General features: G+C 50.4%; 1 protein-coding gene across 1 annotated transcript in view; it reads right to left on the reverse strand.

Annotated features, from left to right (window-relative positions):
- The window catches only part of LOC121446547 (protein sidekick-1), a 958,674-nt gene that overhangs the window by 10,191 nt on the left and 932,935 nt on the right, over positions 1-15,548 (reverse strand). Inside the window, exons 41-44 of the mRNA XM_041649217.1 lie at positions 11,938-12,102; positions 9,149-9,286; positions 5,746-5,866; positions 172-301 (exon numbers count right to left, since the gene is read on the reverse strand). Of these exons, the coding sequence (XP_041505151.1) occupies positions 172-301; positions 5,746-5,866; positions 9,149-9,286; positions 11,938-12,102 (554 nt within the window). The remainder of the gene's footprint in view (positions 1-171; positions 302-5,745; positions 5,867-9,148; positions 9,287-11,937; positions 12,103-15,548) is intronic.

The raw sequence follows: 15,548 nt of genomic DNA on the forward strand, positions 1-15,548 counted from the left end.
AAAGCCATACGACCGCTCGGATTTTTGTACTTCCTTCTTCTACAGCCTACCATCAGCTCTGCTCACCCCATGGGGTGACTGTGAGCCCCAAATGAGATGACCTATGTTGAGGAATGCGCAGGCCCAGAAGCAAGTACAGTGGTCACGGCTCGGAAGCCCGGAAGCACTGACCTCAGACTCTGACCCGTCCACCGACTTCTCCTGGAGGTTCACGCTCTCTGTCAGCACAGCGCCGTTGTACTTGTTGCAGATGTCCTCGTCGGAGTAGTGCAGACCTCCGGGGCTTGGTCGGGGTGGGGATCTACAATAGGATGACACCACGAGTTACTCTGGACACAGGAGAGAGCCCCGCAGGTGGAGCTCCTAAGTTGCTCATGTGGGAACAAGGAGGACAGCACGCCCAAGGGCTTCATGTTATGGTTGAGGTCGAACTCCAAGGACTGAGCTCCTGTAGGCTTCATGGGCTGTTCAAGGTCAGGGCGCTAGGAACAAGCTGTTTTGGCCAAGTGGAACTTTCAACAATAAAAGCATGTGGGGTTTGGGTCAGCAGGAGACGCAGGGCACATGGAACTCTGGGAGACAGAGGAAGGATATACATGCTGGCCAGGGCTGAGGGCGAATTTACGGGGAAGTGGTCTGACATCAGGATGGAACTGTGGATAGTCTCCTGAGGTTGAGGATGAGTGGGATTAGGTAAGCCCACTAGCCCGGGCTTCCACTCTGCTGGGGCTCAGCACACAAAGCTGGGCCCAAGGGCAAGAAGACTTTGAGGCATTAGCCCTTAAAGATTGACAAATTCTTAGCCTAATCACTGCTCCCTATAATACCCAGGCCATAGCTGCAGGCAGAGCCCGAGTCTGATTTATAACTAGTGGGATACAGGGGTGACTGTGGTCATAGTATGTCATACAGAAAAGGTGGAGCTGTCAATTCCATCTGTTACAATCACGTAGCATTGTATGAAGGCAGCCCTCTTGGCCAGCAGGAGATAGAATGTAAAGCGTGGCCGGCTCTTTGGTGTGTATTGTGCACATGTGTGCGTCTGCATATCTGCATGCGTGTGGATGGACATTTGGAGGTCAGGGGTTGATGTCAAGTATCTTCTGCAATAGCTCTCCGCTTTGTGCGGCAGGGTCTCTGGCTGAACCCAGAGCTCACTGATTCAGCTATTTTTGCTAATCAGCTGGCCCCAGGGAGCCTCTGTCTCCATCTCCTGAGTGCTGGGGTCACAGGCAGGCAGTCATCAAGCCCGCCTGGCTTTCACTGAGTTCTGGAGATCTGAATTCCAGTACACACACACGCGCGCGCACACACACACACACACACACACACGAACATGCATGCACACACACGCACACGCAAACACACACATCTTACAATGACTTTATGTTTTAAATGACTTTATGATTTTGTGTTGGGCTCCATCCACAGCTGTCCCCAGCTGCATGAAGCCCACGGGCAGCAAGAGAGACAGACCTAAAAAGAACTCCGGCTGGCTTTGTGGGAAGAAACATCCTGTGAGTGACCTCTGTGGCAGGGGACTAGGGATAGCCCCCAATCTATATCACGAAGAGGCCAACCCTAGGTCATGCAGGGGTGGGGGGCACACAGACACATTCTGCCAAGAGCTGGAGCGAGCTTGGAAGATAATTATGGCCTATTGGAGCCTCATCTGAGAAAACAGCCCAGTGACATAAGGGCTATGGCCAGGGGTGGCCCTAGCAGGAGACCAGCCAGGCAGGGGCAATCTCTACCTCTGATATATGTGTTATACTATGGTCATTTGTCACATAGCAATGGAAAACAAACACACTTCAGTTTCAACTTCCTGTCCTGTTCCTTTTTATTATCTTTTAGGAATGATTTTCATGTTTGCATGTCTGCATACACGTGCTTTTATGTGTGTACCTGCATACAGAAGGCTGTAGGTGATGTCAGGAGTTTTCTTTGATTGCCCTCACTTTCTGTATTGAGATAGGGTCTCTCAAGTGAACCCAGAGCTCGCTGCTAAGGCTAATCTGGCTAGCTATCTGGCTCCAGTGACCCCCTGCCTCTGCCTCCAGAGACCTGGGATTACAGGGATGCCACCATCCTTGCCTGGTATTGACATGGGTTCTGAATTCAGGTCCCAATACTTTCATGGCAGGTGCTTTAAGCCCTGAGCCATCTCTCCAGCTCCCTTGGTTTCTTTACTGAGATGGAGATATTATAACTTGGGGGAGAATCTCTTCTTAGCATGGATAAATTGTTCAATGAGTCAGAATCCAGCCCATCTTCTCCATCCTGGGGCTGTTCCGTGGTCCCTGTGACTGTGGTCAGCTAGATGGGCAAGGTGCACTCTGGGAGGCGCTCCTTACATTCAGGACCCCCAGGCTGAGGGTGGTTGCAAAGCTGAGGGGTGGCTACCGATAGGTGACCCTTCCCACTACGATGGGGAAAGTCAGTCTCGGTGACCGAGCATGGGAAAGTCCTATTCCCAATGAGTCTGGCATCCTGGCTATTACGACTCCCTTGGGGTGGGCTCTGCCATAGTTTTCCCAGGGAAGCCCAAAGGAGGTTCAAAGGTCTCTTCATTTTTTAACGTGTATGTCTGTGTGCTCACAGGTGCATGTGCCATGGCATATGTGTGGCGGTCTGAGGCCACCTTGCAGCAGCTGGTTCTCTTCTACCATGTGAACCCCAGGAACTGAGCTCGGGTCATCAGGCTGCTGAGCCATCTTACTGAGCTCAGGGCCTCTACTCTCCCCACCTCAAAAATGATTTATTTTCGGATAGACTCATTTGTCATCTAACCATTTAGAGGGATCTTTCTTCTTTTTTAATCTAAGACACTACAAGGGAAGCAGGCGCTGCTTGACCAGAGAGCTTTGAACCAATTGTGCCTCTCCTAAAGTTTTTTTATTTGCGTGTGTGTTATGCATGAGTACATACATGTGATACATGCCTACATGTATGTGAATGCATGTGGAGGACAGAGGTTGGTCACTCAACACCTTAGTTTTAAGGTAGAGTATGATAGCAGTTGGGCTAAACTAGCAGGCAACGGAGCCCCAGGAATCGCCCATCTCTACTCTCCCAGTGTTGGGGTTACAGACGTGAGCCATGATGCCCAGCTTTTTATATGAGTGCTGGGACTCTATACTCAGGTTCCTGCTTGCACGGGAGGCACTTAACCCAGTGGGCTATCATCTAAGTCTCTGTTATTCTTCTTTGAGATAGAGTCTTACTATGTAGACCAGCTGGCTTCCAACTGGCAGTTCTCCTACCTGGGCCCTGAGATGACAGGCCTGTGTCACCATGGCTGGCTCTAGGCCTCATTTTTTTTTTCTTTATTTTCGAGACAGGGTTTCTCCGTAGCTTTTTGGTTCCTGTCCTGGAACTAGCTCTTGTAGACCAGGCTGGCCTCGAACTCACAGAGATCCGCCTGCCTCTGCCTCCCGAGTGCTGGGATTAAAGGCGTGCGCCCGGCTAGGCCTCATTTTAAGGGTATGTGAGACTTCAGCTACAGGGAGCATCCAGGGTGACCCATGTAACCTACAGGCCTTGTTCTTGGGGCTCTGTGAACATGCAGATATCCTACAAACAGCCCTGGTCCCTTTGTTCCCTTAAACCTGTGAACCTGGGGCTGTTAAGGTGAGAACAAATGACTAATTTTCCCTTCTGACTTAATCTGGTTTTGTCTGTGGCTCTCTGTGGGCTCGTGATGGGACCTGACCCTGTGAGAAAGTTCAGGACTCTCAGAGAGGCCAACTGTCGTGGATGAACGTATGAAGCCCAGTGAGCCCTTTCCTCTCCAGGACTATGTGAGCATGGAGCAGCTGAGCTGAGACCCTCTGGCTGTCTCAGATCACCCATTGTCACAGCTGTGCTCTCTCAGACGGCCAAGTGACAAGGTGGGATGTGAACTGAAGAGCTGACCTTAGCTCTGCAGAACCTACCTCAGTGCCTGGGGCTCAGACGCCTGGGCACCCATTGTCCACACCACCCTTCCAAACTCGCACTCCCCTGAGCTCTCACACAAAAGATGGCTCCCGAGTTGGGCCAGGGAACCTCACAAATCTAAGAGCCAGTGTGGGTCTGTCCCTATCTATAGCCCTCTGAGGCTGCTTGGACATAGGGTGGCTGGAGGACGCATAGTCTCCTTTGTCCAGGTAGCGGAAGTGGAGAGATGGAAAAGGCTTTCTTGTTCTGTACTAGGAATTGAACCCAGGACCCCGTGCACACGATAGTATACCCTATGATGCCACACTGAGTCATATACCCAGTTGTGCACCGGCGGACTCTAGCTAAATGCTCTACTAATGACTTCCCCAGCCCTCACTGGGCGGGGGATGCTAGGCTTATGCTTACCTACTGAGCTATTCTTTAGTCCTCTCCTTATTTTGAGACAGGGTCTTACTCTATTCCCAAGGCTGGATTTGAACTCGCTCCATAGCCCAGGCAGGCCTTAGCCTTGCAATCCTCCTGCCTCAGCATCCTGAGTGGCTGGGATGAGAGGTCTGCTTCAGTAGGCCCTTCTGGAAGGATTTCCTCATCCAGTACCTACACATTCTAGCCCACATTTGTAATAGTTCCCCTGGGAGCCACAGGTTCCTGTTTTGGTGACACAAGATGTCCATTCTTCTCTTGGTGGGGGACTCCTAGGGGACATTCCTTTGTGGGCCAGGACCTTCCAACTTTACCACAAAATAATTTCCCGTTTATGTAGTAGGCACGGGAACTTAACCCACAGAGGACTGCTTATCCTTGGACTATGGGCCTCAAGGCTATGCTTCTCAGGAGTGGAGACAGACTTGCAGCAGGACGTGGAACACTGCAGCGAATTTTTAAAGTCCCCTGTGTCAAGCCCCTCTTGGTCTGGAAGTTCTGTGATGACCTTTTCAAGTTTCTCTGACTCAACAGGGAAACCTTGACTCTCAGTAGACAGGTGAAATGGAAAGAGGGGACTGGGTGCCATTAGCTTCCACTTCCTGTCCTAATGAATGTAGTGTGTGTGTGTGTGTGTGTGTGTGTGTGTGTGTTGGGGGGTGTCTGTGTGTGTGTGTGTCTGTGTGCCCTGGAATGTGGCCAAGAGGATGAGCAGCTAGGACCCCCTTACTCCAGAGATAGAGGTCAGCTTAGTCAGCTCTGGGTTTCATTACCCCTCTAACAATTCAAGCCCCCGAGTGGCAGAGGACACAAGCATCCTGAGGCACAATGAGTTTGTCACTGTAAGTTTGGCAGACATAGATCAACCAAGCCTTTCGTCTGCCTTGTTGAGTCTCACTGCAGTGAAAAGCAGACTCATATTGAAACTGGCTCTGTGAGACAAAGCACCCTTAACGTGGAAAATCCTACAATCTGTTACTCGGGGAAGGCACTTCCTCAGATCTGTGTATAGATGCTCATGCATGTGACCATAAGTGCACGCATGTGCGTGCATGCGTATGTGTATGTGTGTATGTTATGTGTGTGAGTGCAATTGTGCAAATGCTATGGCTCATACGTGGAGGTCAGAGGACAACTTCTGGTGTTGGTCCTCGCCTTCTACCACGTTTGACACAGGGACTCTGTTTGCTGCTGTGCATACCAGGGTAGCTGGCCCATGAGCCTCCAGGATCTCTGTCTCCCGTCCCATAGGAGCACAGGAGTTACCAGACAGACGCACATTGCTTTGCTGTATATGGAATTTGTTTGGTGAGTGCCTGTGGATGGGGGGATACATGCCAGGCATTCGGCCTTCAGTGGCTCAGCCCAGCCTCCTACCTGGTTCCGTTCTTTTTTGAGAAGGTGCTTTTGACATTGAGGTGGCGACTGTTGAGCTCCAAGGCGGCAAACCCTCCGTTATCCAGGGTCACTGACTCTTCCATGTTGGAGATGCCCTTACCTAGAGCCGAGGGGGAAAGCGGCATAGTCTTAGGAATGTGTCCGCTGTGGTGACACAGGGGTGGCTCAGTCAGCACCACCAGCCCCTGTGCTCCTGTCAGATGTGACCCCAGAATCACCCGGCATCGGCCTCAGCTAGAGAGGCAGTCAGAGCCGAGCCGAGGAGCGAAGCTACGTGCGTGCCTTGCAGCACTGGAGCAGAAGAGCGATATTATTAGCATTTCAGTGTTTATCTTGCCCGATGCCAAAATGCCAGCATCCTTGCCAATATTTTATGAAAATGTGCTCAGAATGCATACCCTCATTAAAAGTCAGGGAAGTCAGATGTTTCACAAGTCACAAAATTAAAAGACTCACAATCATGCAATGAAATTGAAAGTAAAAAGCAGGCTTATATGGGTAAGATGGGTAAAGAAAAGGGTTTCCTTAAAGTGAGAAAGATGTCCCAAATGGACGGTGGTGATGGCTGCCTCTGTCTTTGCATTAACCGCTGATTTGTAGGCTTTTAAATACATCTACAAATGTGTATCTGTTTGGGTTAAACTTTACAAACTATTAGTCACTTATTTGGTATGTCTCTGTGGGTATGAATGTTACAGCGCCTGTGTGGAGGTCAGAGGACAACTTTCAGGAGTTGAGTCAGGTCCTGGGAATTGAACTCAGGTCTTCAGGCTTGGCAGCAGGTGCCTCTACCTTCTGAGTCATCTCTCAGTATTGCTTGACAATTTATTGGAATTTGGAATCACCCAGGAGATAAACCTCTGATCATGTCTGTGGAGGGTTTTCTAGATTAGGTTAACACCTACATAACATTAGGATTATAGACACGGGTATTGCCATGCCCTAGATATTACAAGGGAGTTGGGGATTTGAATTCAGATCTTTATGCTTGTACACTTATTGTACAGTGAATAAGAGAGATGGCTCTTATTCACTGAGCCATCTCTCCAACCTCCATCTGGGAAGCTTGCACTAACACATTTACTTGAGAGCTGGGACTGTCTTCTACCTTCCTATGTGGGCTGAGAGTGTCTTTGAAGGTGAGGATTTTATCTGGCATGTTCCTCACTATCCTGCTGCCTCTAGGACAGTCTTACCCACCCCCAAGACATGGTAAAGGTATATGTTCACTCTGAGAGGAGTCCCTGCTCCGGGCACCCTGTACCATCCAGGTGGCAGGATTCTGAGACTTACAAGACCTTAGAGCCAGTGCAGTAAATTGATGCTAAGTTTGCCTCTGCTCAGGGATGTGATGATGGGTGTCTGACTGGTGGGGACACAACGAGAGGGGCTAACAGGCGCTTGCTAGGAAACAACCAAGGATATAAAAGGCTTAAATTCCGCACCCCAAGTCACCTTCTGGGAGACAAGCCCCAAACTCAGGCTTCAATTATAATGCTAAATCAATACCCTAGGGGGAGGCTGGGTATTGGAAGGTGTCTAGTGTGCTTTCCAGATGGAAGAGGAGAGAGAGGCATGGGAAGACTTCATGCTATTGTGTATCTGCATTAACTCACTGAAATGACACGCCGTTCATACTCTGCAAATCCCAGAGGAATAAAATCTGATTTACGAACACTTGTTAGAAGTGAATTTATACAGAAAAGAAAAGGAATGAACCCTTCCTTGCAGGGATGGATTCCTGGTGTCTGGGCGATTTAGGTGCTCTATCTCCTTAACCCCTCCAGCGGCACTGATGCCTGGCAGGGGTCCCCAGGGGACTAGGGTGGCTGTGATCTCCATTAACAGATCTACAACCCTTTAGTAAGGACAGACCTTTCTAGAAAGTAGAGACAGATTGACAGGTAGGTCTAAGTAGCCTGGTAGTTGTGGGGTGTGTGTGTGTGTGTGTGTGTGTGTGTATACATATGTATACATGTGCATGTGTGGGTGGAGGCAGAGGCCAGAGGTCAGTCTGGGGTATCATCACCAGCAACCAACCATTTTTTTTCTTGTGGCAGGGTCTCTCACTGGGACCTGGGGCTTACAGATCAAGCTAAGATGGTCAGGGAGCCCCAGCGATCCACCTGTCTCCACTCCAGGTCAAGCTTTTTCTACATGAGTGTTGGGGATCTATCTCTGGTTATCATGTTTACAGTCGGTACTTTCTCAACTGAGTTACCTCCCCAGCCCCATTGTGTTCTCTGGCTCAGCTTTGATAACTGCAGTGAGGCGGGGGCTGGGGTGAGGGTGGGGAGCGGAAGCCCGCAGAGGTAAAGCTCTTATCTAGTTGCTAAGAAGTGGTCTTACTGGTCATTATGAGGATTCTAAGAACTGAGGACAATGAAGAGCATCCATGTGAAGTGTGTGAAGATGTGTTCTCGTCTCGTGTAGCATTGTGGGGTCCGTGCAGCATCCATAGGCTGACCCTCATACCATCCTGCTCTGCTCCTCTTCCTCAAGATGCAACCATAGCATTGATTTGAGAAACATGCCTCCATTGGCCTTCTCCTGACCTCCATGTCTAAGAAGCTGCACCACATGAGCGTTCCTGTGGCTGCCTTCATCCCCCGCCTACGTGTTTATTTCTTTAATGATGGTGATCAGTCCAACAGCATACGTGCACAGATGGGGCGCCGGCTCAGTGCTGAGCATGGAGCTCTGCTGACCATGAGGGAACTGACCCTCGGAGGGGTCAGCGCTGGACGAGGGGATTTGGAGGGGATGGAAAGTATATGAAAGAGGCCCTTCCCTAGGAAATTTCCATCACACTCAGTGAGCTTATCCCAAATACCCGAGGTGGGTCCCAGTTTATCCCTGTATCAGAGGGGCTGGGATGAGATTTTTCTTCTAGTCAGGTTTAAAAACACGAGTGCATAACAGCAACGAGGTGTGGGAAGGAAGATTCAGAGAACCCAGCAAGTCCAACACCATGGGTAAGACACATGGCTAATATAAGGGGGCAGGAGCTGTATCTCCAGCCTGGAGTTCTTTTCTTGGTTGGCTAGTGCTTGGGATGAAGTTTAGGGACTCTGGCATGCTAGGAGAGTACTCTACCACTGAGCCACACCCCAGCCCCTCACTGGGGGATTCTAGGCAGGGGCTCTACCACTGAGCCACACCCCAGCCCCTCACTGGGGGATTCTAGGCAGGGGTTCTACCACTGAGCCACACCCCAGTCCCTCACTGGGGCAGTCTAGGCAGCTCTACCACTGAGACACTTATTTCCATAATATTTATGCACTGTTAAAGGAGACCTTGGTAGATCTAGCAGAGAAACCAAAAGTCAGTCCTCATGTCCAAATGCCAGGTAACCACAGGGAAACAGAGGCGGATGCCATACCTGTGCCACAGTTCTTGTACTTTTTGCTTTGCCCATGCAGGACCAGTGCGAAGACTACCAGGAGGACGAGGAGGAGGCTGGAGAGCGCCATCACCAGCAGGAACCACCACTCCTCATAAAACGGGGCTTCAGCTTGTGCTGCGGAAAAGACCATATAGGATGAGGCTCCACAGTGACTCCTGATAGCCATCTCCCCAGAACCTGGCAGCTGGGAGAGGAGCTTCCAGTCAGGGCTATCACAGCCCAGCACATCCTCTTCTGGGAATTTCATAAGCTCCATAGCACATGTGGGAATCCACACTCAGGGATTTTTCTATTTTCTCTATGGAATAAAGCTTGGGGGTCTCTGCCTTTAACTCTCAACTTGGTAGGATCTAGAATCACGCAGGAGCTTCTGGGCACTGTAAGGGGTCATCAGATCGGTCAGGTTAACTGATGAGGGCAGAAAACCCATCTTAAGTTATGGGTGTCACCATTCCCTGGCTAGGGGCCTAGGCTATATTTAGTGTTTTGAATAAATATGACCCCCCCACAGGCCATAATGAGTGTGTGTGGCCTTTTTGGAATAGGTGTGGCTTTATTAGAGGAAGTGTGTCATTGGGGGTGCATTTTGAGGTCTCAGAGGCTCAAGCCAGGCCCCATGTCTCACTGTCTCTTCCTGCTGCCTGCAGATCCAGATGTAGAACTCTCAGCTACCTCTTTAGCACTGTGCCTGATGGCATGCCACCATGCTCCCCACCATGATGATAATGGACTGAACCTCTGCAACTGTAAGCCAGTCCCAATTAAACATTTTCCTCTATGAGAGATGCCGTGGTCATGGTGTCTTTTCACAGCAATAGAAACCCTAAGACACACTAAGTGAAGAAAGGGAGTTGGGTGTGCATTCGCGGCTCTCTGCTCCTCCATTGTCAATGTGCTGTGATCAGCTGCCTCAAGCTCCTGCCTCCATCACTTCCGTACCATGATGGACTGCACCACTGAGCTGGGAGCCAGAACAAACTGTTTCTCCCTTAAGGTGTCTTTGTCAGGGCAACAGGAAGAGAAATAGGACAGGATGGATGTACACCAGACTCCCTCTCCCACTCGTGACCTTACCCTTGAGAACATTCGCCATGCCTCTTCTAATCCTACCTATTTGGAAACGCTGACATTAAGGGGGACCCTGTCACTCCTCTATGGCTCAGCCTTCCCACAAATGCTGTGGGCTTAGCTTCATTACATCATTGATCTCACTGGCAACCTGGTCCCAACCATCTTCATCATTCTCTACTATCCTATCCCCTCATTGGAGAAATCTACCTGGATGGATTTACCCCACCCCACCCACCTCTTCTCCTGGCTCCCCTTGGTGACAAACAAGGGGACCTTGACCTCTCAATGTCTCTGGATTTGACGCCACTGGGCATATTTAGCTACCTGTTGGCCTCCTCGGCTGGTCCAGGAGCCCCTGAAGTCTGGGCCTGTGTGCTATTTTATGTTCCTAGCAAAACTGAGCTGAACTGTGGGTTTTGTGTTCAAACCTGCTTTAGAGCCATCTACTCAAAAATGCTTTGTGTAAAAGCTGCTTGGGCGAAGGGTATGCATGCGCCCTCCTTCCTGTTTGTTCTATTCTGTTCCTGAAGAGAGGAAAATGTCCTCTCTACAGGTGCTGGGCCTACAGGCCCCCACTCCTGCCTTTCAGGGGTGTCCCTGTGAGCTGGTTAAATGGTACCGAGGGCCCTGAATGACAAACCTCTTATAGGCAGAGCCGGGGGTCTGTCTCCAGCTGCCAAAACCTGCAGAAAACACTTAGACCTTCGCATTAAGTATCTCATTGGCTGGATGACGAATGAGTGCATGCTGGGAATAAAGGGGAAATTGGCTTTGGATAATGGCACACCACAGGGCTTCTCAGGCGGTGACAGTGTTCTGAGTCCGAAGGATGTAAGTGGGGTGTCTGGCTGTGCATTCAGTATCTCACAGAGCAAGTTCTGTGACTCTCAGGCTGGCCACCCAGGAGCGCCGGCCAGTTCTGCCTCTTGGCAGGGAGGAGAGGCCTCAGCTGTCCTGTGGGGAGTTCTCATCCCAGGGTTTGGATCCTGATGCAAGGCCAGTGGGTGATGGAAGCTAGCATTTCTGAAGGATGTCACAAACTGACTGTGGTTCAGATGGCAGCCATGGCTGGCTTGGATGCTGTGGGATCTCAGAATTGTTTGTGGATGATGCCCCAGGGAAGAAATGAGGGATCTGCATTCTATCTGCTGTCTGCTGTGTGGGGTTCAAGGCCATGTGGGCATGAAGCTCTTCACACCAGTTCTTCACAGAACCAGCAGTGTTTTATATCCTTTTCCGTGTGTGTGTGTGTGTGTGTGTGTGTGTGTGTGTGTGTGTGGTGTAGGCCAGAGAGGTCAGCTGAGAGAGGTCAATGGCAGGTGTCATTCTAAGGAATCGCACCCATCTCCCTTTTAGACAGGCTCCCTCATGGCCCTGGAGCTCACAGATCAGGCCCCAGGGACCCTCTCCCTGCCTATGCAGAGCAGAGACTGCAAGTGCTTGCTGCCATGCTTGAGTTCTTGCTTTGGCATGGAAATCTCACCTTGTCTGTACAGTGTCCTTGGCAGTGGCTCAATGTCTGGGGCTCTGCTTGAGGAAAGCAGCCCCAGGGAGAAGCTGCAGAGTACAATCTACTCCTTGCTCACCACTGCTATCTGCAGCAGCTCCTCCCCCCTGGAGCTGCTCCACTTCTGCTTCCTGCTCCTGTCTTTTGGAGAAAGGACAGCACCCCTCACGTGTCCTAAAGGGCTTACCTGACACAGCTGTGGAGGGGCGGCTGGGTTCCCCAAAGCCTGCCTGGTTCACGGCCACCACCCGGAACTCGTAGGTCACCCCTTGCCGCAGCTTGTCCAGGCCCACGGTGTATGAGGTGGCACTCCGGGGAATGTCCTTTGCAAACATGTCCCATAAGCCTTCATCTGCAAGAGGAATCAGAGATGGAGCAGAGGTCAGGGCAGCTCTTCTGGAGATGAGTCCTAGGCACCTGGCTGCCTGCATGCCTGGCTGGCCAGCTCACAGGTGCCCAAGACAGGGCATCTGGTGGCAGCCCCAGAGGCTGGAGAGGACCGCGGGTGGAGAGGCGTGTCTCCTTGATCAGCAAATCCCCAGAGTGTAGTGAGCGGGGCGTGACCATGTCTTTATTTGTTGTTACACTTACTTATTTTGTGTGTGGGTATGGACATGCCATGGGGCACATGTGGAGATCAAGGGACAACTTGTGGGACTTCATTCTTCCACCATGTGAGCTCTGGCACCAAACGGGTCCTCAGGCATGACCGAACCATCTCATCGTTGGGAGTGGCATCTTCTTATCTCTCTCCTCCTTATCATATTCTCATGGGTTCTAGATCCCCCCTGGTTTCCCACTTGATGTCATCTTAGGGACCCTGGCTCCCTTTTGGTTTGCTGCTTTCCCTGCCTGTGCTACACACCCCATCGCTGACCCTTTAGATCCCATTCTTGACCTACAGACAACTCCACCTGGGCACGAGCTGGTCACCCGCTGGCCTGCACTCATTTCGGGTCCCAACCCTGTTGTGGCTGGAAACAAAAGGCAGCCAGCTGGGCAAGGGGACAGTTTGAGGCATAGCTCCCTTTCTCACTGCTGCCACCACTGGGGTGGTGCACAGCGTTCTCCATGCACTGTGGACAGAATGGACATCTGTGCTCCTGGACTGGCTGTCATCCATCTGTCTGCGGTTCATCTCTTTCAGAGCAAAGTGCTGGATTATGCAGGAAATGCAGGCCTGGTACATGGTTGGGGGTACCACCCTTAGAGCTCAATGCCCTCTGCTGGGACTGAGACCCTGGTTTCTGCCTGGAGGGCCACTTCCCAGATGAAAATATCTTAGCAATGCCCAGCGTCTTGAGCCCCTGCAGTGTCAAGCCCACCCTAAATGCAGAGTGAGTGTTTTATTTGTATCACAACTGCTAGGGAGCAAACTCGGCAGCGCTTCGTGGCTGAGCCACTATCCGAGCGCCTCACTGACGGTTTCTAGGCAGGTGCGCTACTGCCAAGTTCTGCCCCAGCCTGGCTTTTTAGTCAATGGCCTGGCACTACCACTACACATTTTTTTTTTTAAGATTTTTATATTCTGGACAGATGCTTGCAAATCCATGCTCTCAGTAATATTCACAGTGCCAGAAGGTAGAAACTACCCAAGTGACCCATGGACAGACAAAGGGCTAAACAAAACACTGCATGTTCACACAACAGAATATTACTCCGCTTTCAGAATAAAGGGATTCTGACAGTAAGCATGGATGCTGAGGACCAGATGCCCAGTGAAGTCAGTCAGTCATAAAGGACCACATACTGTACAATGTTGTTGAGATAAGGTCCTCAGGGTTGTTTAAGTGCTGGAGACAGAATGTGGAATGGTGGGTTCCAGGGAATGGGATTCAGTGGGGAGGGTCTGGGTTTCCAAGACGAAAGGCGATGGAGACACAGCACCATGAAGTTACTCAAAGTTACTGAGCTGTGCACTTAATAAGGCTAAGGTGTGGCTGGGGAGGTGGCTCAGGGGTAAATGGTTTGCTGCGTAAATATGGGGACCTGAGTTCGATTCCCAGGTGGCACACACAATTCTCAGAGCTGGGTAGGCAGAGACAGGAAAACCATTAGTGCTCGGTGGCCAGTTTGGCCTAATGAGTGAGTTCCAGCTAGAGAGAGATCACGGAGGAGAGTGACTGAGGAATGACATCTGAGGGTGTCTCTGGCCTCCACGGGGAGACACCACACCCACCCACCCCCACACACATACACACACACACACACACACACACACACACACATACACATACACACCCGCACACATACACACACCCATACACATATATACATACACACACCACACAAACACATACCAACACACATGGTGACTTTTCTTTTATACATAGTTTTCCACTGTAGGCAAATACTAAATTTATGTAAATTCTGATATTTAGGAAAATGCAAATAAGATCAAAGCCAGAAAATGTCTTATAGAAAAGAAGAAAAAGGCAAATGGCTTTGATTCCACAGCACCAACCAACAGAACGAAGGAAACACAGCCAGTGAAATTGGTCATGGTGACACAAGCTCTCACATGGTGGAGGTGGGGCGATCAAGTCATCCTTGGCTTCATGGCAAGTTCTAGGCTAGCCTGGGCTACATGGAGGCCATGTTTTAACAATAACAACAACAACGCACTAAAATCCCAAAGTACTGTGGCTGAACAAACTCTGTGACTACATAGCCCAGGTTCTGTCATTGGCTGTGTGACCTCAGGCAGAGCACTCACCCTCTCTGGGACTTGTCAATCAAACGGTGATAACATAGGCACATCCCGTGTAGGCCTGCCTTGAGGATTCAAAATGTTTTTATTTATAACGTGCTCAGCACACTGCTTCACACGCCGTCAGTGCAGTGTGAGTGATTGCAAATAAAATATAAATGATTCCCCAAGGAGGCTTCTGGTAAAAGGTGGGCGCGGAGCCTGAACTGTTCCCATGATGTAGAATAGAAGTCCTTCCCAAGTTCAGTTTCCTCTTAGAGGCAGAGGCATGCGGGACTCAGAAAAGCCGGCGACTGGGGGAGGGAGAGCCCAATGAATATACATGTGCATGCACCCGCTGTTTTTATGCCTGGGGGTGACTGGAAATGAAACCTCGCCACACCTCCTTCACAGAGGATGCTCTCGGATGGATCAGCCCATCGGTAAACAGGAGGAGATCGCCCGTGTATGAGTCTGTGTTTGCTCGGGGTTGAGACTTTGCCCTGGCGAGGCCCTGATAGTCACAGGTTAACGAATGAGGTGATGCTGATGGCTTCAAAGGCAGCAGCAGAGGCCTTTAATCACACAGCCTTGTGATTTATTCCTACATACTCACGTCGTGGGTTATTGCTCATTAGGAGACCCGTCAGGGGTGGTAATGTTACTACGGCAAACTATAGCGTAGGTGGTCCCTCCCCTTTCCCCAAATAACAAGGTTTATGTGCACAGAATGAATGTCACTGTGGCTTAGGTATATTTTTTAAAGATTTGTTTTATTTGAGGTATGTGTAAGTATTTATGTGAATTATACATACCATACGTGCAGGTGCCTTTGGTGTCCAGAAGAGAGCACTGGCTCTCCCGGAGCTGGAGTTACAGGCAACTGGGAGCTGCCTGAAACAGATGCTGGGAACCGAACTGGGGTCCTCTCTAAGAGTAGCAAGTGATCTTAATTCTGAGCCACCTCTCCAGCCCTGGTTTATAGTTCTTATGTGAATTTTGCTTAAGAATGGCTCAGAGTCATAGTGCATTTAATACACCTGACCTGCAGAGCGCTGGAGCTCCTGACATTCCCTTGTCCATCTACGAAGATTCAGGGCCCACTCTGT

This window comes from Microtus oregoni, unplaced genomic scaffold, assembly GCF_018167655.1.
Source record: "Microtus oregoni isolate MIOR12 unplaced genomic scaffold, Mior012 000003F_ref0000135, whole genome shotgun sequence".
Taxonomy (NCBI): domain Eukaryota; kingdom Metazoa; phylum Chordata; class Mammalia; order Rodentia; family Cricetidae; genus Microtus; species Microtus oregoni.